We start from the raw sequence: 15798 nt of genomic DNA on the forward strand, positions 1-15798 counted from the left end.
ATTGATCGTTCCACAGTCCTACACCTGTCAAGCAACTGATCAACGCATCCTACTGAACCCTGCCTATTTAATAAGGTGCCAATACAAGACTGACCTTTCATAAGGTCTCTAACGCACTGCTTCCATGTGACCATTCATTGTTTTCAGGGTGTGCTCATTGTCATAGTGACAAGTGCAAATGATACTTCAATGTACATGTGGCCCAATGAAAAATAATATAGTGAATCGTATTTAAACGCAGCAATCGAACGCCTTTTCACAAATCTGTGGAAGGGGTTTTATCACAAATCTGTGGAAGGTGTTTTATCACAAATCTATGGAAGGCGTTTTATCACAAATCTATGGAAGATGTTTTATCACATGACCATTAATGACTAATAATCAGCCTTATATGTACTACTTCTTTTATTCCAGTATATACTTGTTTTACGAAGATGTGTGCAGATAAGTCAAATGCTAATTAATAATGCAACATAAAATATTTTATTTCAGAATAAAGAGCACATTTCTACATTTTATTCAATATCATATAACGTTATGCAACTTCTTCCTAACCTATGAAAAATATTTAACATATTAAACATGGTCAATATTGCACATTAACTCAGTGGTGAATGTATTATAAACTGGTACGACTTTTTATTAATAAAATATATTGATTCCACATACTGATCAGGAATCATCACATGGAAATCTATTATCCTTTGAGCATCATGTGTTTCCTGCTGTTTTTCTCTGGTCTGAGCACTACAATGTAGCACTTAGGGGCAAATATACAGACCAGGAGGCCAAAGGCTGAGGCTAGAATGGCAAAGACATGGACGGCCACTGTGTACTTTCCTGCTGTGCTCACATACACAGGGATAAAGGTTATCCATACAGCAAAGAAGATCAGCATGCTGAAGGTGATGAACTTGGCCTCGTTGAAGTTGTCCGGCAGTTTCCGGGCCAGAAAGGCCAGGATGAAGCACATGCAGGCCAAGAGGCCGATGTATCCCAGAACGCACCAGAAGGCAACTTCTGACCCCATGGCACAGTCGATGATGATGACAGAGCTGATGTGGCCGGTGTTGAGGTTGGTGTAGGGAGGTCTGGTCAGCAGCCAGATGAGACAGATCAGTCCCTGTCGGCCAGAGGGAACCATATTGGTGTTAATATTGATCAAGTGATTCAATTGTCTGATTCATTTTAATGTCTTTCACTTAGGCTGCATTTAGTCAGGCAGCCCAAATCTAGGCTTTTGCCCAGTTATTGGCAAAAGATCAGATCTAATTGGTCACAAGGCTGGCTGACTGTGTTAACGCAGCCTTAGAGGTAGAGGTCAATGAAAAGAAAAGCAACAAGATCAGAATAGTACCTGGACGGCAGTGCACAACACAACACTGGCTCTCTGCTGGGCAGGGCCAAACCACCTCATGACATCACGTCCTGGCAGGGTGGCCCTGAAGGCCATGAGGACCACCATGGTCTTGGCAAGGAGGCAGGAGATGCAGAGGGCAAAGCTCACCCCGAACGCTGGGTACCGGATCCGGCACAGCCAATCTGAGGGCTCCCCGATGAACAACAGCCCAATCAGGAAGCAGATGGAAAGGAAGAGGAGGAGAAGGAAGCTCAGCTCCATGTTGTTGCCGCGGACGATGGGAGTGTGTCGGTTGGCAACAAACACCGCCAAGACAGAGAGTGAGGCACAGGCCCCAAGAATGGATACCACACACAGGACGACACCCATGGACTCCTGATAGGACAGGAACTCTATGGTCTTTGGAACACAGTGGTCTCTGGCCTCGTTTGGCCACGTGACGTCAGAGCAGCGTATGCAGTTTAAAGAATCTGACAGAGAGGAAAAAGAAAACAGAGATTGCAATAGCAACACTGTTTTTTTAGTTCTGACCAATGACTGGTGAGAAAGGCTTGGAAATAAGGGACAACACACCAGTTTGATTGCTGACCTCCCCCTCAGCACAGGGGATGCAGTCGAAGCAGCAGACAGGCTCCCCCTTCCTCCTGGCTACACGGGTGCCTGGAGCACAGCTCTCACTGCACACTGATCGAGCTGCCTGGGGGGCAGAGGGGCACCACTCAGATATACTGATACATCTCGCGTGTATTAAGCGGTGTACAGGGAAAGTGTCTCAGAACGCTTTTCAAACTAGCCAAATGTAGTTTATAAAATGCCAACTTGATATTCTTCAATGACGTTAAGAAGACAACAAAGAACAGACTGAGAAGAAAACGTAGAACCAAGCACCTAGATTTTGATATAGGGCGCACCTGCTTTCCCACAGGCCACTGAATCACTGACTCATTTATGACCAGGTCTCTGCCATCGGCCAATGAGGCGTCATAGAACCCCACTTTAACTAATCGCAGGGAGCCATCCTGCCCCCTCTGCCAGTTCATGAGGTCATAGGAAGCGATGGGGTCACCGTTGTGGTCAAAGCTGACCTCCTCCCCGAGTGTGGAAAACTTCACCTGCTTCATGTAATGTAGTAGCTGGGGAAAGAGGAGTGGAGAGGGTGACACAAGAAACTATACACTCTACTCCCCCTACTGGTGTGTGTGTGTGTCTGCATGCGTGCAAATGAGAAACAGGCAATGATATCTATTCAGCAATAATGAGCAGAGTATCTTCAGCCATAGACTCACCTGCCATGGTTTAACATGCTTTGGGTCCCCACAGGTGCCATTGATAAAAGGCCCCTGCCCAGCCACACAGTTGGTCATATCCTGCAGGGCATGGGCGATGAGATACACAGCCTTATACACATTGTAGGATACTCTGAGCTGGCTCACATCGGCAAAGGGTGTGTACACATCCCCCAGAACCTCTCTTCCACTACAGGGCTCTCTGTCCAGGTAACTGACAGAGTGAGTGTGTGTGTTTAAGGAATCGTTCACTCTACAGTTGAATGTCTCTTCCCAGAACTCTGCCAGGAAAGCCGACTGACGTCCGTGGGATGGTCCTAGTCTGGTCAGGAAGTCTTTGAGCCCGGGAATAACATCAGCCTTCCGTATTCCAAATCCCAGCGTTCCTGTCAGGAGATCTCCAAACTCTCTCCACAGGGACTTGGAGGTGGCCCAGGCCTCGCTGGCGATCAGTTGCAGCCCTGTGACATTCCGATGGAGACACTCCCTGAGGATACTCCGAAGCTCCGACTCGCCGGAGAAATTCAGGAGGACTCGGGAGGACGACCCCTGGGTAACAATTACAAGAATAACAACATGTATAATCATGTGCTTTGAAGACATCGTAGGTTTATTTCTTTGCTAACCTGGATAGTGTCCACTAGCTGTCCCACAGCATGCTGGGTAAGGACCACTGGGTAGAAGTGGACGTAGGCAGCACACATCCCAACGTGAACGGACTCCTGTAGAAACAACTGGATGGCAAAACGTGCATAGTCAGACTCCACCCCGATGACGCCCACCCAGGTCCAGTGGAAGTAGCGTACCAGGCGAGCCAGGGCTCTTATCTGAAAGGCATCACTGGGCATGGTGCGCATGAACGTAGGGAACTGCTTCTGGTCACTCAGGCAGCTGCAGGACGCAAAGTAGCTCACCTGAAAGAAGAGGGAACAGCAGGTTAAAAGTGCACTCTGTAAAATGTACTAAAGCATTACATATAGCTTTTAATATATACAATATATGTGAACTCAATTTCATGATTTAAAAAAAACAAACATTTGAAGATATGAATTGACATGTCTCCTGCCAAAGTAAAAATACATTACAGATGAAGGATCTACATTTGTCCAGTATTGTCACAGCAAAATAATCCTGCAGCAACAGAATATGAACATTTAGTCCATTGTGCAGCTTGATTGGTTGTCAGGCTATTAGTTGGCCCAAATTAGCCTACATGAAAGTGCCACACTGTTAATATAATATGTTAATATAACTTATCTTAGCGTGGTTTTCCAGTGCATTTATGTAAATCACCAAACTCATCTGCATTTCTTGCAGTGCAGGAAAATTCTCAGCAACAAAAGAGTGATCAAATGATGATCCCTTACCTGTATATTATGATCTACAAGCCAGTCCAAAGCAGAGAGAACAACAGGGTAAATGTGCACTCTGTAAGTTGTACTCAAGCATTGCATATAGCCCTTCATTTTCATTTAGCAGTCAAGGAATGCAATTCCATAATAAAATGTATAGAATTTTGAAAGTAGCTTTTAAGTCATGAAATAGGATGGCTCCTGCCAAAGTAACAGTATTTCTATAACAATCAGACATGTAATTGTAATAGCTTCAAGACGTCTATATTTTAGGGTAATTCCATTTCGGCTATTGTTATGAGCCATACTTTTACCAAGGATCTATCTCCATCAAAAGCAATTTATCAACTATAAGAAGATTGTTACACAATGATAAAAGTGCAATATACGTAACACTAGTCTCACCAGGGGTATTTGAAAGGAGCCCAGAGTTCTGAGCACAGCCATAGACACCCCAGAGGCGGCATCTCCTATGATAACAGGGGATACAGCCCTGCGTACAGCGGTGCAGTCCGAACCTGGATCCTGACCTGCTCCCCTGTAGTCTGGCTGCCCGTTGACCAGCAGCAGGGAGCCTCTCAGGGACACAGGCACATGGTCACAGCTGTCGCGGATATGGAACCCCAGTGTCAGGTGTGGGAGCAGGTCCCTTCGTTGGTTGATCTCTTTCACTGCGAACATCATGGTCTCCATCCAACGCAGGGCCCTGGCACTGAAACTACAGGGAATAGGATAGCAAGTGGCTTAGAAGCAATGCACGTAAGAGAGAAAGAGACAAACAAGACAGACAGAAAACATTCTTCATTTCCCATCACTTACTACTCATATGTAGTCTGTTGCGGTTCCCATTGAAATGATGTCACAGAGGACACAGGACTATAGTGGAGCGGGAACAAGCCCCCAAGAACCACGTCTCCCTCTTGATAGAAGCTGCTCGTCTCTTCTTCCCCCAGGAAAGTGCACCCGTCCTGGGGTGTGGCAGAGCAAACCCAGCTGGCCCACAGGAGAAGCCCCAGCAGCAGGAGTCTGGCAGAGAGGTGCGCCATGGCAGACAGAGAGTGGATGTACGATGTGAGATCAGTTAGGTCTTCCAGTCCTTGTCTAACCCCCAATTCTCACTTGTGTGGCTGTGGGTACGAGGTTTGGTCCCTATATAGGCCCAGGTTGTCATGACATCACTGCAGACAAGGTCCTACTTTTCCCTTTTTTTATTGCTGTGCATTCTCTAATGAGTAGATCTTAGTTGGAACAATAGCAAAGCACTTACCCCGCCTCTGTTTTGGTAAAAAAAAAAAAGGATGTGTCTGTAAAAATGTAGCCACTCTCAAATTAATAGACAGAGAGATGAACGCAAGGACTGACCATCCATGATGTTACAATTAAATTAAGATTATAGTTTTAACCATGTTGTGTAACCATACAGTGTTTGTTTACATTTACACTGTTTACAAACATTGGACTAGAATGAGTTTACATTTTGGGTTCTGATGAGGTATGACAGTTAAAATAAGCTTTTATAAATTATATTCTTATCAAATCAATGGGTATATATCATTCATTTAAGTCCAAAAATGGATGTAGCAACAAATGAATCTAGCTTTAATGGGACCATTCACCCAATAATCAAAGTGGATGGCAGACATTTTCGTACCAGATGTCTCGCTCAACAGTAGGTGGCAGTGTATGCATTGCATTAGAACATAGCTGCGTGGTATTGTCTGAGTGTGACGTCACCACAATTTATACCGGGGGAGGGTAGTAATATATTGATATTTTACTGTAGTGGGCTAAATCAGGGTCACAGATGTTTCTTGGTAGTCTTAAACAAATCTACTTTGAAACAAAAGTCTACACCTCACACACATGATTATAGGCTTAAAGAAAAGAAGACACCTGTACCAGGTCAGATATAGAGTTGAAATGTATCACATTTTGAGTTTACGTCCCAATATTACCCTTCATATACACATCACAGAAGACTGCAGTATAACAAGATCAATTGACATAGAAACACCACATGGTTATTTCAAAATGTATAATGTTGTTTAATTATGAAATGATGGGAAATATTAGTAACATTCCACCCATGAGGCCACTAGAGGGAGATTTGGTCATTTGACTGCAAGAAAGTGCTTCAACACCTTTGTATAGGCCTCCTAATAAAATATCATGAAACAAATTACAATCACTTAAAACACAGTGTGAAGTGTATTATATTGCGTGGGTTTCTTATTACCTATCATACATATTGTCTGCCATAAAGGCCCAGTCTGTCTCTCCAAGCCACTGTGAGTGTTTGGGAGGGAGGGGTGAGGATCACGTGAAATCCACGGAGATACCAAATTAAATCAGATGAAATGATGACGAGACCAAGGAGTATAAAACAGAACAACATGAGCAGTCTCTGTGGGAGGATATCAGCTTGTCTATGAGCAGGAGGATCTCTCTGCATCTATCGGACCAGTCTGAGGATGTCTCTTCTTCTGTGGTGGTCTCTATACTATCCTGTCTCTATTTCCCCTCTGACAGAAGCCACCTCTACCCAGCCAGCCTGCTCCCCGCAGGGGGCCTTTGAGCTACCTGGGTTTTCAGCCCAGGGTGACTTCCTGATGGGGGGGATCTTTCCTCTTCACTACCGGGTGGAGCTGCCTGGCACGGACTACACCCACCAGCCCCTGGCAGCACTGTGTCAAGGGTGAGCTGAGTCAAAGGGTCCTGGATGTGTGGCTCAAGTCCTACAGTTTTCTCTCTTTCTCTCTCTCTTTCTCTTTCTCTGTCTCTCTCTTTCTCTCTCTCTCTCACTCTTTCTCTTAGCTCACATAGAGAGAGAGAGAGAGAGAGACTGGGGGCCCGGATGTGTGGCTCAAGGACTACTGTAAACAAGAGTTTAAGGAGAATAGGTTCTGATTGCCAGGTCCCATTGAGGACCTTTGACCTCTACTGTGAAATCTTGTCTACTAGAATTTCATCTCCTCTCCTTTTCTGTGTTTTCCTCCTAATCCCTTAACACCGTGTTCTCTGGTGGGATTGTTGCCACGTTCATTGAGATCGAATTTCTCGGTCTAGTTGTGTTGTTCAGACAAGACTGACCATCAGTGGAAGTGGAACATATTCTCATTCTCTCTCTCTCTCTCTCCCCCTCTCTCTCTCTCCCTCTCTCTCTCTCTCAGGTTTGACCCGAGGGCTTTCCGCTGGGCTCAGACCATGAGGCTGGCAGTGGAGGAAATCAACCAGAGTGAGCAGCTGCTGCCCAACCACACGCTGGGCTACAAGATCTTTGACTCGTGTGCCACACCAGTCACAGCTCTGAGAGCAGTCTTGGCAGTGCTGAACGGACATGGTGAAGAACAGAGCCCTATGTGTTCTGGTGCCAGCCCGTTAATAGCCATGGTAGGGGAGTCTGGCTCCTCACAGTCCATTGTTTTGTCCAGAACTCTGCAGCCCTTCAGAATCCCCATGGTGAGTGATGATGTGTTTATATTGCAGGGTTCAGATCAGGGTTGTAGTGCTGCCAGAGCTCACCGGAACCTTGCTCCGCCACTTCTCACAGTGGGGCCTGTTTACTACAGTTAAATCCAAGCTGATTCAATATCTGCGAATTCACATAATGTTCTATTAGTCTACAGAACTGAATAGAGTAAAGTGACTGTTAGATCAAAAACACCACTTCATTTCTTATGAGATTTTAGGATGATAAGTGGTCACATTTCTTTTCTCATCCGGCCTAAACTCAACATTGTGCCACGGCGTTTGAAATATAGTCCAGGTACAGTGAGCCTATGCTGTCTGTTACCACCATCTGCTCCCATTCGCTCACGAAACCATAGTTAGGCCCTACATCACTCAATAAGATCTGCATGCATATTCCTACGACACTGGTTAAGATCAAATGATTGGATGGTTCACCGGTAAAACGAGAATAATTATCATTCACGATTGACAGATGGCCTATTTTTAAATTAGGTACGTCTAATTTGGTGTTTGACTGAATTAAAAACATAACTATTTATTGAGACAATATGTGTGGGTGTGGCCAGACATTGCATTTGGAGGATGCCTTTTATGCGAATTCTAAAAAGCTGCGTCAGTCAGTACAGACTTTGATTGAGAAATGATGACATTATTGTTTTAGAGGTAGGCTCCGGTACCTCAGAAAGTGGCACTACACCACTGGTGCAGATGAAAAGCTATTTATTGTTTTAAAGTTAAGATCCACTGTTGAACTAGGGGGAATTAGAAATACAATTCAGATTCTGTGGATCAGTATTCAAATTCAAAGATGTTGAATTATTTTAGTGTAAATAGCTAATCTACTATTCAAAAGGGAGGTTTGTCTGTGACTCTGAACACATTTAAACAACTTGTGGCTAGAATTACATAGTTTGTTAACAATTATGGTGTCTTTTGTTTATGGCTATTGTAAATACGATTAGCGCTCTCATAAATAACACCTGATTTGTATATATATATGAGTGTATTTTATGTTTTGTAATAATGCCATTACATGCACACCTTGAAATTAACATTTGCTTAAAATAGGTGTTCTATGATATTTCAGATCAGCTATTTCTCCACCTGCTCGTGCCTGAGTGACAGGAAAGAATACCCAACGTTCTTCAGAGTGGTTCCAAATGACGACTACCAGGTGAAGGCCATCGCCAGTCTGCTTCAGCGTTTCGGCTGGAAGTGGATCGGTGTGATACGCGAGGACCACGACTACGGCCACTTCGCCCTGCAGGGCCTGAAGAGGGAGATCCAGAACACAGATGTCTGTCTGGCCTATGATGAGATGATCCCTAAAGACTACAGCAGAGAGAGGGTCCTGCAGATCCTGGAGGTGATGAGGCACTCCACAGCGCGGGTGGTGATAGTCTTCTCTGGGGAGGGAGAGTTATACCCTTTCCTCAAGGAGTTTGTCAAGCAGAACATCACTGGTACCCAGTGGGTGGCCAGTGAGGCCTGGGTCACTGCCAATGTGCTGGCAGAGACGTATCCATTCCTGGATGGGACTATTGGCTTTGCCATCCGCTCAGGGAAAGTCCCAGGGCTCAGGGACTACCTGCAGACGGTGAACCCCCGCAGGTACCCCTCTAACCCCCTGGTGCAGCAGTTGTGGGAGGCTCTGTACGGCTGCTCTCCCTCTCTGTCCCCCTCCAGCACCCTGATGCCCCCCTGTTCAGGGCAGGAGACTCTTCTGGAGCAGCACTCAGCCTACATGAACACCTCCAGCCCCAGAGTGGCCTATAATGTGTACAAGGCTGTGTACGCCATCGCTCACTCACTGCACAACCTCCTCCACTGCCAGGCTGGGGCAGGACCCTTCCACAACCGCTCCTGTGCTCACAGCACCAACATTCACCCCTGGCAGGTATGTGTCAATTACTTACTAAAGTGGGGGGGAAGCATATCATTATGTAAATAACTAAAGAGATGAATGTTGAAACAATTTTAGTGCATCAACAAATGTAATTAGATGTAGTTAAAGAATCAGACAATTATTTTCCTCTTATCACAGCTCCAGCAATATCTCCAGGACGTGTCCTTCAACGTATCTGGAGAAAATATGAACTTTGACCAGAAAGGGGACGCCATCCCGTCCTATGACCTCATCAACTGGCAGAGGGGGCCAAACGGAGGTCCCCGCTTTGTCACAGTAGGGCTGTATGATGGCTCAAAGGACTCTGGGAAGGAGCTGGCAATCCAGGAAGAGAAGATCGTGTGGGCGAGGCATCAGAGCAAGGCAAGCTGCTCACACTGTGTATTTAACCACATCAGATGCCAACTATTGACGTTGTGTAGAGAGTCCTGGATGTAAGTTCCTCTGCATGGTGAATGTAAACATATTATTATAGTTATTTTTAAACAGGATTGCAGGTTGATGAGTTCCAATGCTTGATGTCCCGTTCTTATTCTCTAACCATCCTACTAGAACAGTCAGTGAGATTTCTCCAATTATCTCATATTGAGTGACCTCTAGTGGCTGGAATAATATGAGTATTCAGGTAGCATTAAATAGTCTGAAGGTATTTGTCTTTGATTTGTTCAGCTGGTGGTCTCCGTGTGCAGTGCCAGCTGTGCTCCAGGATCCAGGAAGGCTGTCCGTCGTGGGGAACCTCTGTGCTGCTTTGACTGTGTACCATGTGACAGCGGCAAGATTAGTAATCAGACAGGTAAGGACTCTGATTTACCCTAATCAATATAGTGATTTACCTGTAGATTAGTAATCAGACAGGTTAGGACTGATTTACCCTAATCAATATAATGACTTACCTGTAGATTATTAATCAGACAGGTGAGGACTCTGATTTACCCTAATCAATATAGTGATTTACCTGTAGATTAGTAATCAGACAGGTTAGGACTGATTTACCCTAATCAATATAGTGACTTACCTGTAGATTATTAATCAGACAGGTGAGGACTCTGATTTATGTTAATCAATATAGTGATTTACCCTAATCAATATAGTGATTTACCTGTAGATTAGTAATCAGACAGGTTAGGACTGATTTACCCTAATCAATATAGTGACTTACCTGTAGATTATTAATCAGACAGGTGAGGACTCTGATTTATGTTAATCAATATAGTGACTTACCTGTACATTATTAATCAGACAGGTGAGGACTCTGATTTATGTTAATCAATATAATGACTTACCTGTAGATTATTAATCAGACAGGTGAGGACTCTGATTTATGTTAATCAACATAATGACTTACCTGTAGATTATTAATCAGACAGGTGAGGACTCTGATTTACCCTAATCAACATAATGACTTACCTGTAGATTATTTATCAGACAGGTGAGGATTTATATACCCTAATCAATATAATAACCTACCTGTAGATTAGTAATCAGACAGGTGAGGATTTATATACCCTAATCAATATAATGACTTACCTGTAGATTATTAATCAGACATGCGAGGACTCTGATTTATGTTAATCAATATAGTGACTTACCTGTAGATTATTAATCAGACAGGTGAGGACTCTGATTTATGTTAATCAATATAGTGACTTACCTGTAGATTAGTAATCAGACAGGTGAGGACTCTGATTTATGTTAACCAATAGAACATCTTCCTTTTGGTAGATTTGATATAGTCTCTCTAGATGCAGTTGAGTGCACTATGTACATCCTGTCCGTGTGTTGTGTTAGAAAGGGCCAGCAGCACGTCCTCCTCCAGTCGTCTTATTCCTGTAACCTCCTTTAACCCTAAAAGTTACTTTTTGTTTAATAGTACCACGGGTAATGGCCCAATTTACCTCAAATTGGTAATGATGAGCATATATTTTGTACATTAATTATTATTTTTTTTAAGTTGTTTTTTAATTTGCTTTGATTTATTATGATCCCCATTAGCCGACGCCATTGGCAACAATTAGCCTTACTCGGGGTTCGACATATTAACAACAAATACATTACAGACGAAAGACGTTACAATTGACAAACATTTACATACATGCAGTGTATGTGTTGATAAATGTGATACATTTCATCCACTTGTTCTGAATATTTGTTTGTTATTCATGCAAAGTGTTCTGTAATATTCAGAGGCTGAGAAATTGGCAATTGAGCTAATCTGTCATACTGGTGCGACTTAAGATGGACACCGATATGGGCAATATAGGCGATAAAGATGGACACCGATATGGGCAATATAGGCGATAAAGATGGACACCGATATGGGCAATATAGGCGATAAAGATGGACACCGATATGGGCAATATAGGCGATAAAGATGGACACCGATATGGGCAATATAGGCGATAAAGCACCGGTGGCATCAGACTTTTAGCTCGAACTTTGGAACGCTATGGGCTATCAACTCAGATCCAATTGCATCTGAAAAATGGGACTCTGGACTTGGTATAGATACACTGACTGGAAACTAAACATGTATTTATAGTGCCTCCCTAGGGGCCAAATCTGGGGTGGCTCCATATCTATATATTTAAGGATACATTCATCTACCTCTCTGTGCCAAATTTGGTCACAAAGTTTAACTTTTGAGGTCACATTTTCAGCTGAGCACATCTAGTATACAAAGACATTTCAGAAGGATAAAAAATAACAGAGTTTGAAATGATGACAATTTACCCTTGATGGTACTGGGTTAACCTATGTACACCAGTCCCATTTCTGCCACCAAATGTCACTTACCTGTAGAATATTGCATGACTGCATCACATACGCAAAATTCCTAAGCTCTTTCTCTTTGTTTTTCTGTGTAGGTTCTATAGACTGCCATGAATGTCCCGAGGACTACTGGTCAAACACTGATGGAACAATGTGCATCCCCAAAGTGGTGGAGTTCCTTTCCCATGATGCAATGGGGATAGCCCTGACGGTGATCGCTGTAGTGGGCGCCTGTCTGACCGTGTCCATCCTGGCAGTCTTCCTCCATCACAGGACCACTCCCATCGTCCGCGTCAACAACTCTGAGCTGAGTTTCTTTATCCTTCTCTCCCTGACTCTGTGCTTCCTGTGTGCGCTGATGTTCATCGGGGAGCCCACCTCCTGGTCCTGCATGCTGCGCCACACCGCCTTCAGCATTACCTTCTCCCTCTGCATCTCCTGCATCCTGGGCAAGACTCTGGTGGTCCTGGCAGCCTTCACTGCCGCCAGGCCTGGGAACAACATTATGAAGTGGCTGGGGCCCAAACAGCAGAGGGTCATCATATTCTCCTGCACCCTGGTTCAGGTGCTGATCTGTGCTGCCTGGCTCATGGCTGCGCCTCCCTACCCCTCCAAAAATATCCAGGACCAACGCTCTAAGATCATTCTGGAGTGCAGTGTGGGCTCCCAACTGGCCTTCTGGTGCGTTCTGGGATACATCGGCCTCTTGGCCTGTCTGTGCTTCATCCTAGCTTTTCTGGCCCGGAAACTGCCAGGCAACTTTAATGAGGCCAAATTCATCACCTTCAGCATGCTGATCTTCTGTGCCGTGTGGATCTCCTTCATCCCTGCCTACGTCAGCTCTCCTGGGAAGTACACAGTAGCTGTAGAGATCTTTGCCATCCTGGCCTCCAGCTTTGGGCTGCTGTTCTGTCTGTTTGCTCCAAAATGTTACATCATCCTCCTGAAGCCAGAGAAGAACACTAAACAACATATCATGGGGAAGAAATAAAATGCATAGATTAATGAAGACACATTTATTTGTCATAGTTCTCAGTTTACGTTTGACCTACTGTAAACCCAGAAATGAAATAGATGTTTATAGTGTCTTTGGGACATGTGGCAAGCTAGAAATTATACTTTTTTAGTTGAATTACTGTACCATTTTCCTGATCAAAGATATAGGGGGGGGGGGGGGGAGTACGACCCGCGGGGCACTTCAATCCGGCCTGTGAAACATAAAAAACGTTTTTGTACACTTTTTTTTCTCCCCAATTTCGCACTGCTTCATTGCCCACTTAACCCGGAAGCCAGCCATACCAATGTGTCAGAGGAAACACTACACTTGGCAACCATGTATGCGCACGGTCTGCCACAGGAGTTGCTCAAGCGCGATTGGCCAAGGAAATATTGGCCTGCCAAACCCTCTCCTAACCCGGGCGACGCTGGGCCAGGTGTGCGCCGCCTCATAGGTCTCCCAGTCATGGCCAGCTGTGACACAGCCTGGGATCGAACCCGGGTCTGTAGTGATGCCTCAAGCACTGCGAAGAAGTGCCTTTGACTGCAGCACCACTCAGGAGGCCTCTGCAAATAGATTTAAACAAACAATTGGTCCCCAAAGACACACGTCACTCCGTTGAATTTCAAAATCCCGATGTGACCCTCTTGCCAAAAAGTTTGCCTACCCCTGATCTAGAGAGAGGTTTAGTTATTTAGTTATGCTACGTTTTTGTTTTAACAATTATTGTTTCATTATTATTAGACAGTAGTTTTAAAGATATTTTCTTTTTTTATTGTTTGAACTTAGCAATTTTACTGTGTTATCTTCCTTTTTTCATATTATTCTGGTTACTAAGCATTGCTTTTTGCCAATTTTTTGTCCTTTGAAAACAAAATGGTGCATCTCAAGAGATTTCATCCTGAAAACTGTCAAAAAAATAAAGAATTAAACGCTACAGCATTTGAATTGTGCTACCAGAGGTTTTACACACTATAATGCTATGTGGTACAGTGGCTTGTGTAAGCATTCATCCCCCTTGGCATTTTTCCTGTTTTGTTGCCTTACAACCTGGAATTAAAATGGATTGTGGCGGGGTTTGTTTAATTTGATTTACACAACATACCTATGCAATTTTTATTTATTTATTGTGAAACAAACAAGAAATATTACAAAAAAACACAACACTTGAGCATGCATGCATCCACACACACCTTTTGCAGCAATTACAGCTGCAAGTCTCTTGGGGTATGTCTCTATAAATACTTGGCACATCTAGGCACTGGGATTTTTGCCCATTCTTCAATGCAAACTGATCCAGCCCCTTCAAGTTGGATGGGTTCCACTGGTGTACAGCAATCTTTAAGTCATACCACAGATTCTCAATTGGATTGAGGTCTGGGCTTTGACTAGGCCATTCCAAGACATTTAAATGTTTCCCCTTAAACCACACAAGTGTTGCTTTAGCAGTATGCTTAGGGTTATTGCCCTGCTGGAAGGTGAACCTCCGTCCCAGTCTCAAATCTCTGGAAGACTGAAACAGGAATTTTGCTGTATTTAGCGCCATCCATCATTCCTTCAATTCTGACCAGTTTCCCAGTCCCTACCGATGACAAACATCCCCACAGCATGATGATGCCACCACCATGCTTCACTGTGGGGATGGTGTTCTCGCGGTGATGGGAGGGGCTGGGTTTGCGCCAGACATAGCGACTTCCTTGATGGCCAAAAAGCTCAATTTTAGTCTCATCTGACCAGAGTACCTTCTTCCATATGTTTGCGGAGTCTCCCACGTGCCTTTTGGCGGACACCAAAGGTGTTTCCTTATTTTTCCCTTTAATTAATGATCGGATGACATACCCAAATCTAATTGCCTGTAGTTCAGGCACTGAAGCAAGGGTGTGCATATTCTTGGTACCATTTGAAAGGAAACTCTTTGAAGTTTTTGGAAATGTGAAAGAAATGTGGGAGAATATAACATGATATATCTGGTAAAAGATCATAGAAAAGGAGAAAACAATCGTTCGTTTGTATATATTTGGTACAATCATCTTAGAAATGCAAGAGAAAGACCATACTTTTTTATTCCAGCACAGGCGCAATTCAGATTTTGGCCACTAGATGGCAACAGTGTATGTGCAAAGTTCTAGAATGATCCAATGAACCGTTCAAAATGTTGTATTAAGACTGCCCAAATGTGCCTAATTTGTTTATTAATTACTTTTCATGTTCAAAATTGTGCACTCTCCTCAAACAATAGCATGGTATTATTTCACTGGAATAGCTACAGTAAATTGGACAGTGCAGTTAGATTATCAATAATTTAAGCTTTCTGCCGATATCAGATATGTCTATGTCCTGGAAAGTGTTCTTGTTACTTACAACCTCATGCTAATCGTATAAGCCTACGTTAGCTCAACCGTCCCACAGGAGACCCACCAATCCTGAAGAAGTTTTAAGAAATGGCTTTTTCCTGGCCATTCTTCCGTAAACGTTTTTTTTCCAAACATAACAATAGTACCCCCTAGCTTCAAGAGGTTAAGCAATGGCTTTTCTCTGGCCTGTCTTCTGTACAGCCCCGCTCTGTGGAGTGTATGTCTTAAAGTGGTCCTATGGACAGATACTCCAATCTCCGCTGAAGAGCATTGCAGCTCCTTCAGGGTTATCTTCAGTCTCTT

The 15798-nt window shown here is 44.0% G+C and overlaps 2 protein-coding genes across 2 annotated transcripts; one reads left to right on the plus strand and one right to left on the minus strand.

Annotated features, from left to right (window-relative positions):
* Positions 1-447: 447 nt before the first annotated feature.
* Positions 448-5102, minus strand: LOC115136582 (extracellular calcium-sensing receptor-like). Its single transcript, XM_065024225.1, has 8 exons — positions 4821-5102; positions 4404-4716; positions 3273-3560; positions 2647-3195; positions 2272-2493; positions 1934-2057; positions 1358-1830; positions 448-1123 (listed from the first exon to the last, which is right to left on the minus strand). Exons 1-8 carry the CDS (start codon positions 5042-5044, stop codon positions 698-700), a joined length of 2619 nt encoding a protein of 872 aa, XP_064880297.1. The 5' UTR covers positions 5045-5102; the 3' UTR covers positions 448-697.
* Positions 5103-6469: 1367 nt separating this feature from the next.
* On the plus strand, positions 6470-13177 carry LOC115136581 (extracellular calcium-sensing receptor-like). The gene is made up of 7 exons (XM_029672121.1): positions 6470-6693; positions 7169-7457; positions 8557-9080; positions 9156-9366; positions 9514-9714; positions 10045-10168; positions 12240-13177. The coding sequence occupies exons 1-7, from the start codon at positions 6470-6472 to the stop codon at positions 13133-13135; spliced, it is 2469 nt and encodes an 822-aa protein (XP_029527981.1). The 3' UTR covers positions 13136-13177.
* Positions 13178-15798: the final 2621 nt, after the last annotated feature.

The sequence above is a fragment of the Oncorhynchus nerka genome, linkage group LG11 (assembly GCF_034236695.1).
Source record: "Oncorhynchus nerka isolate Pitt River linkage group LG11, Oner_Uvic_2.0, whole genome shotgun sequence".
Classification (NCBI taxonomy): Eukaryota; Metazoa; Chordata; class Actinopteri; order Salmoniformes; family Salmonidae; genus Oncorhynchus; species Oncorhynchus nerka.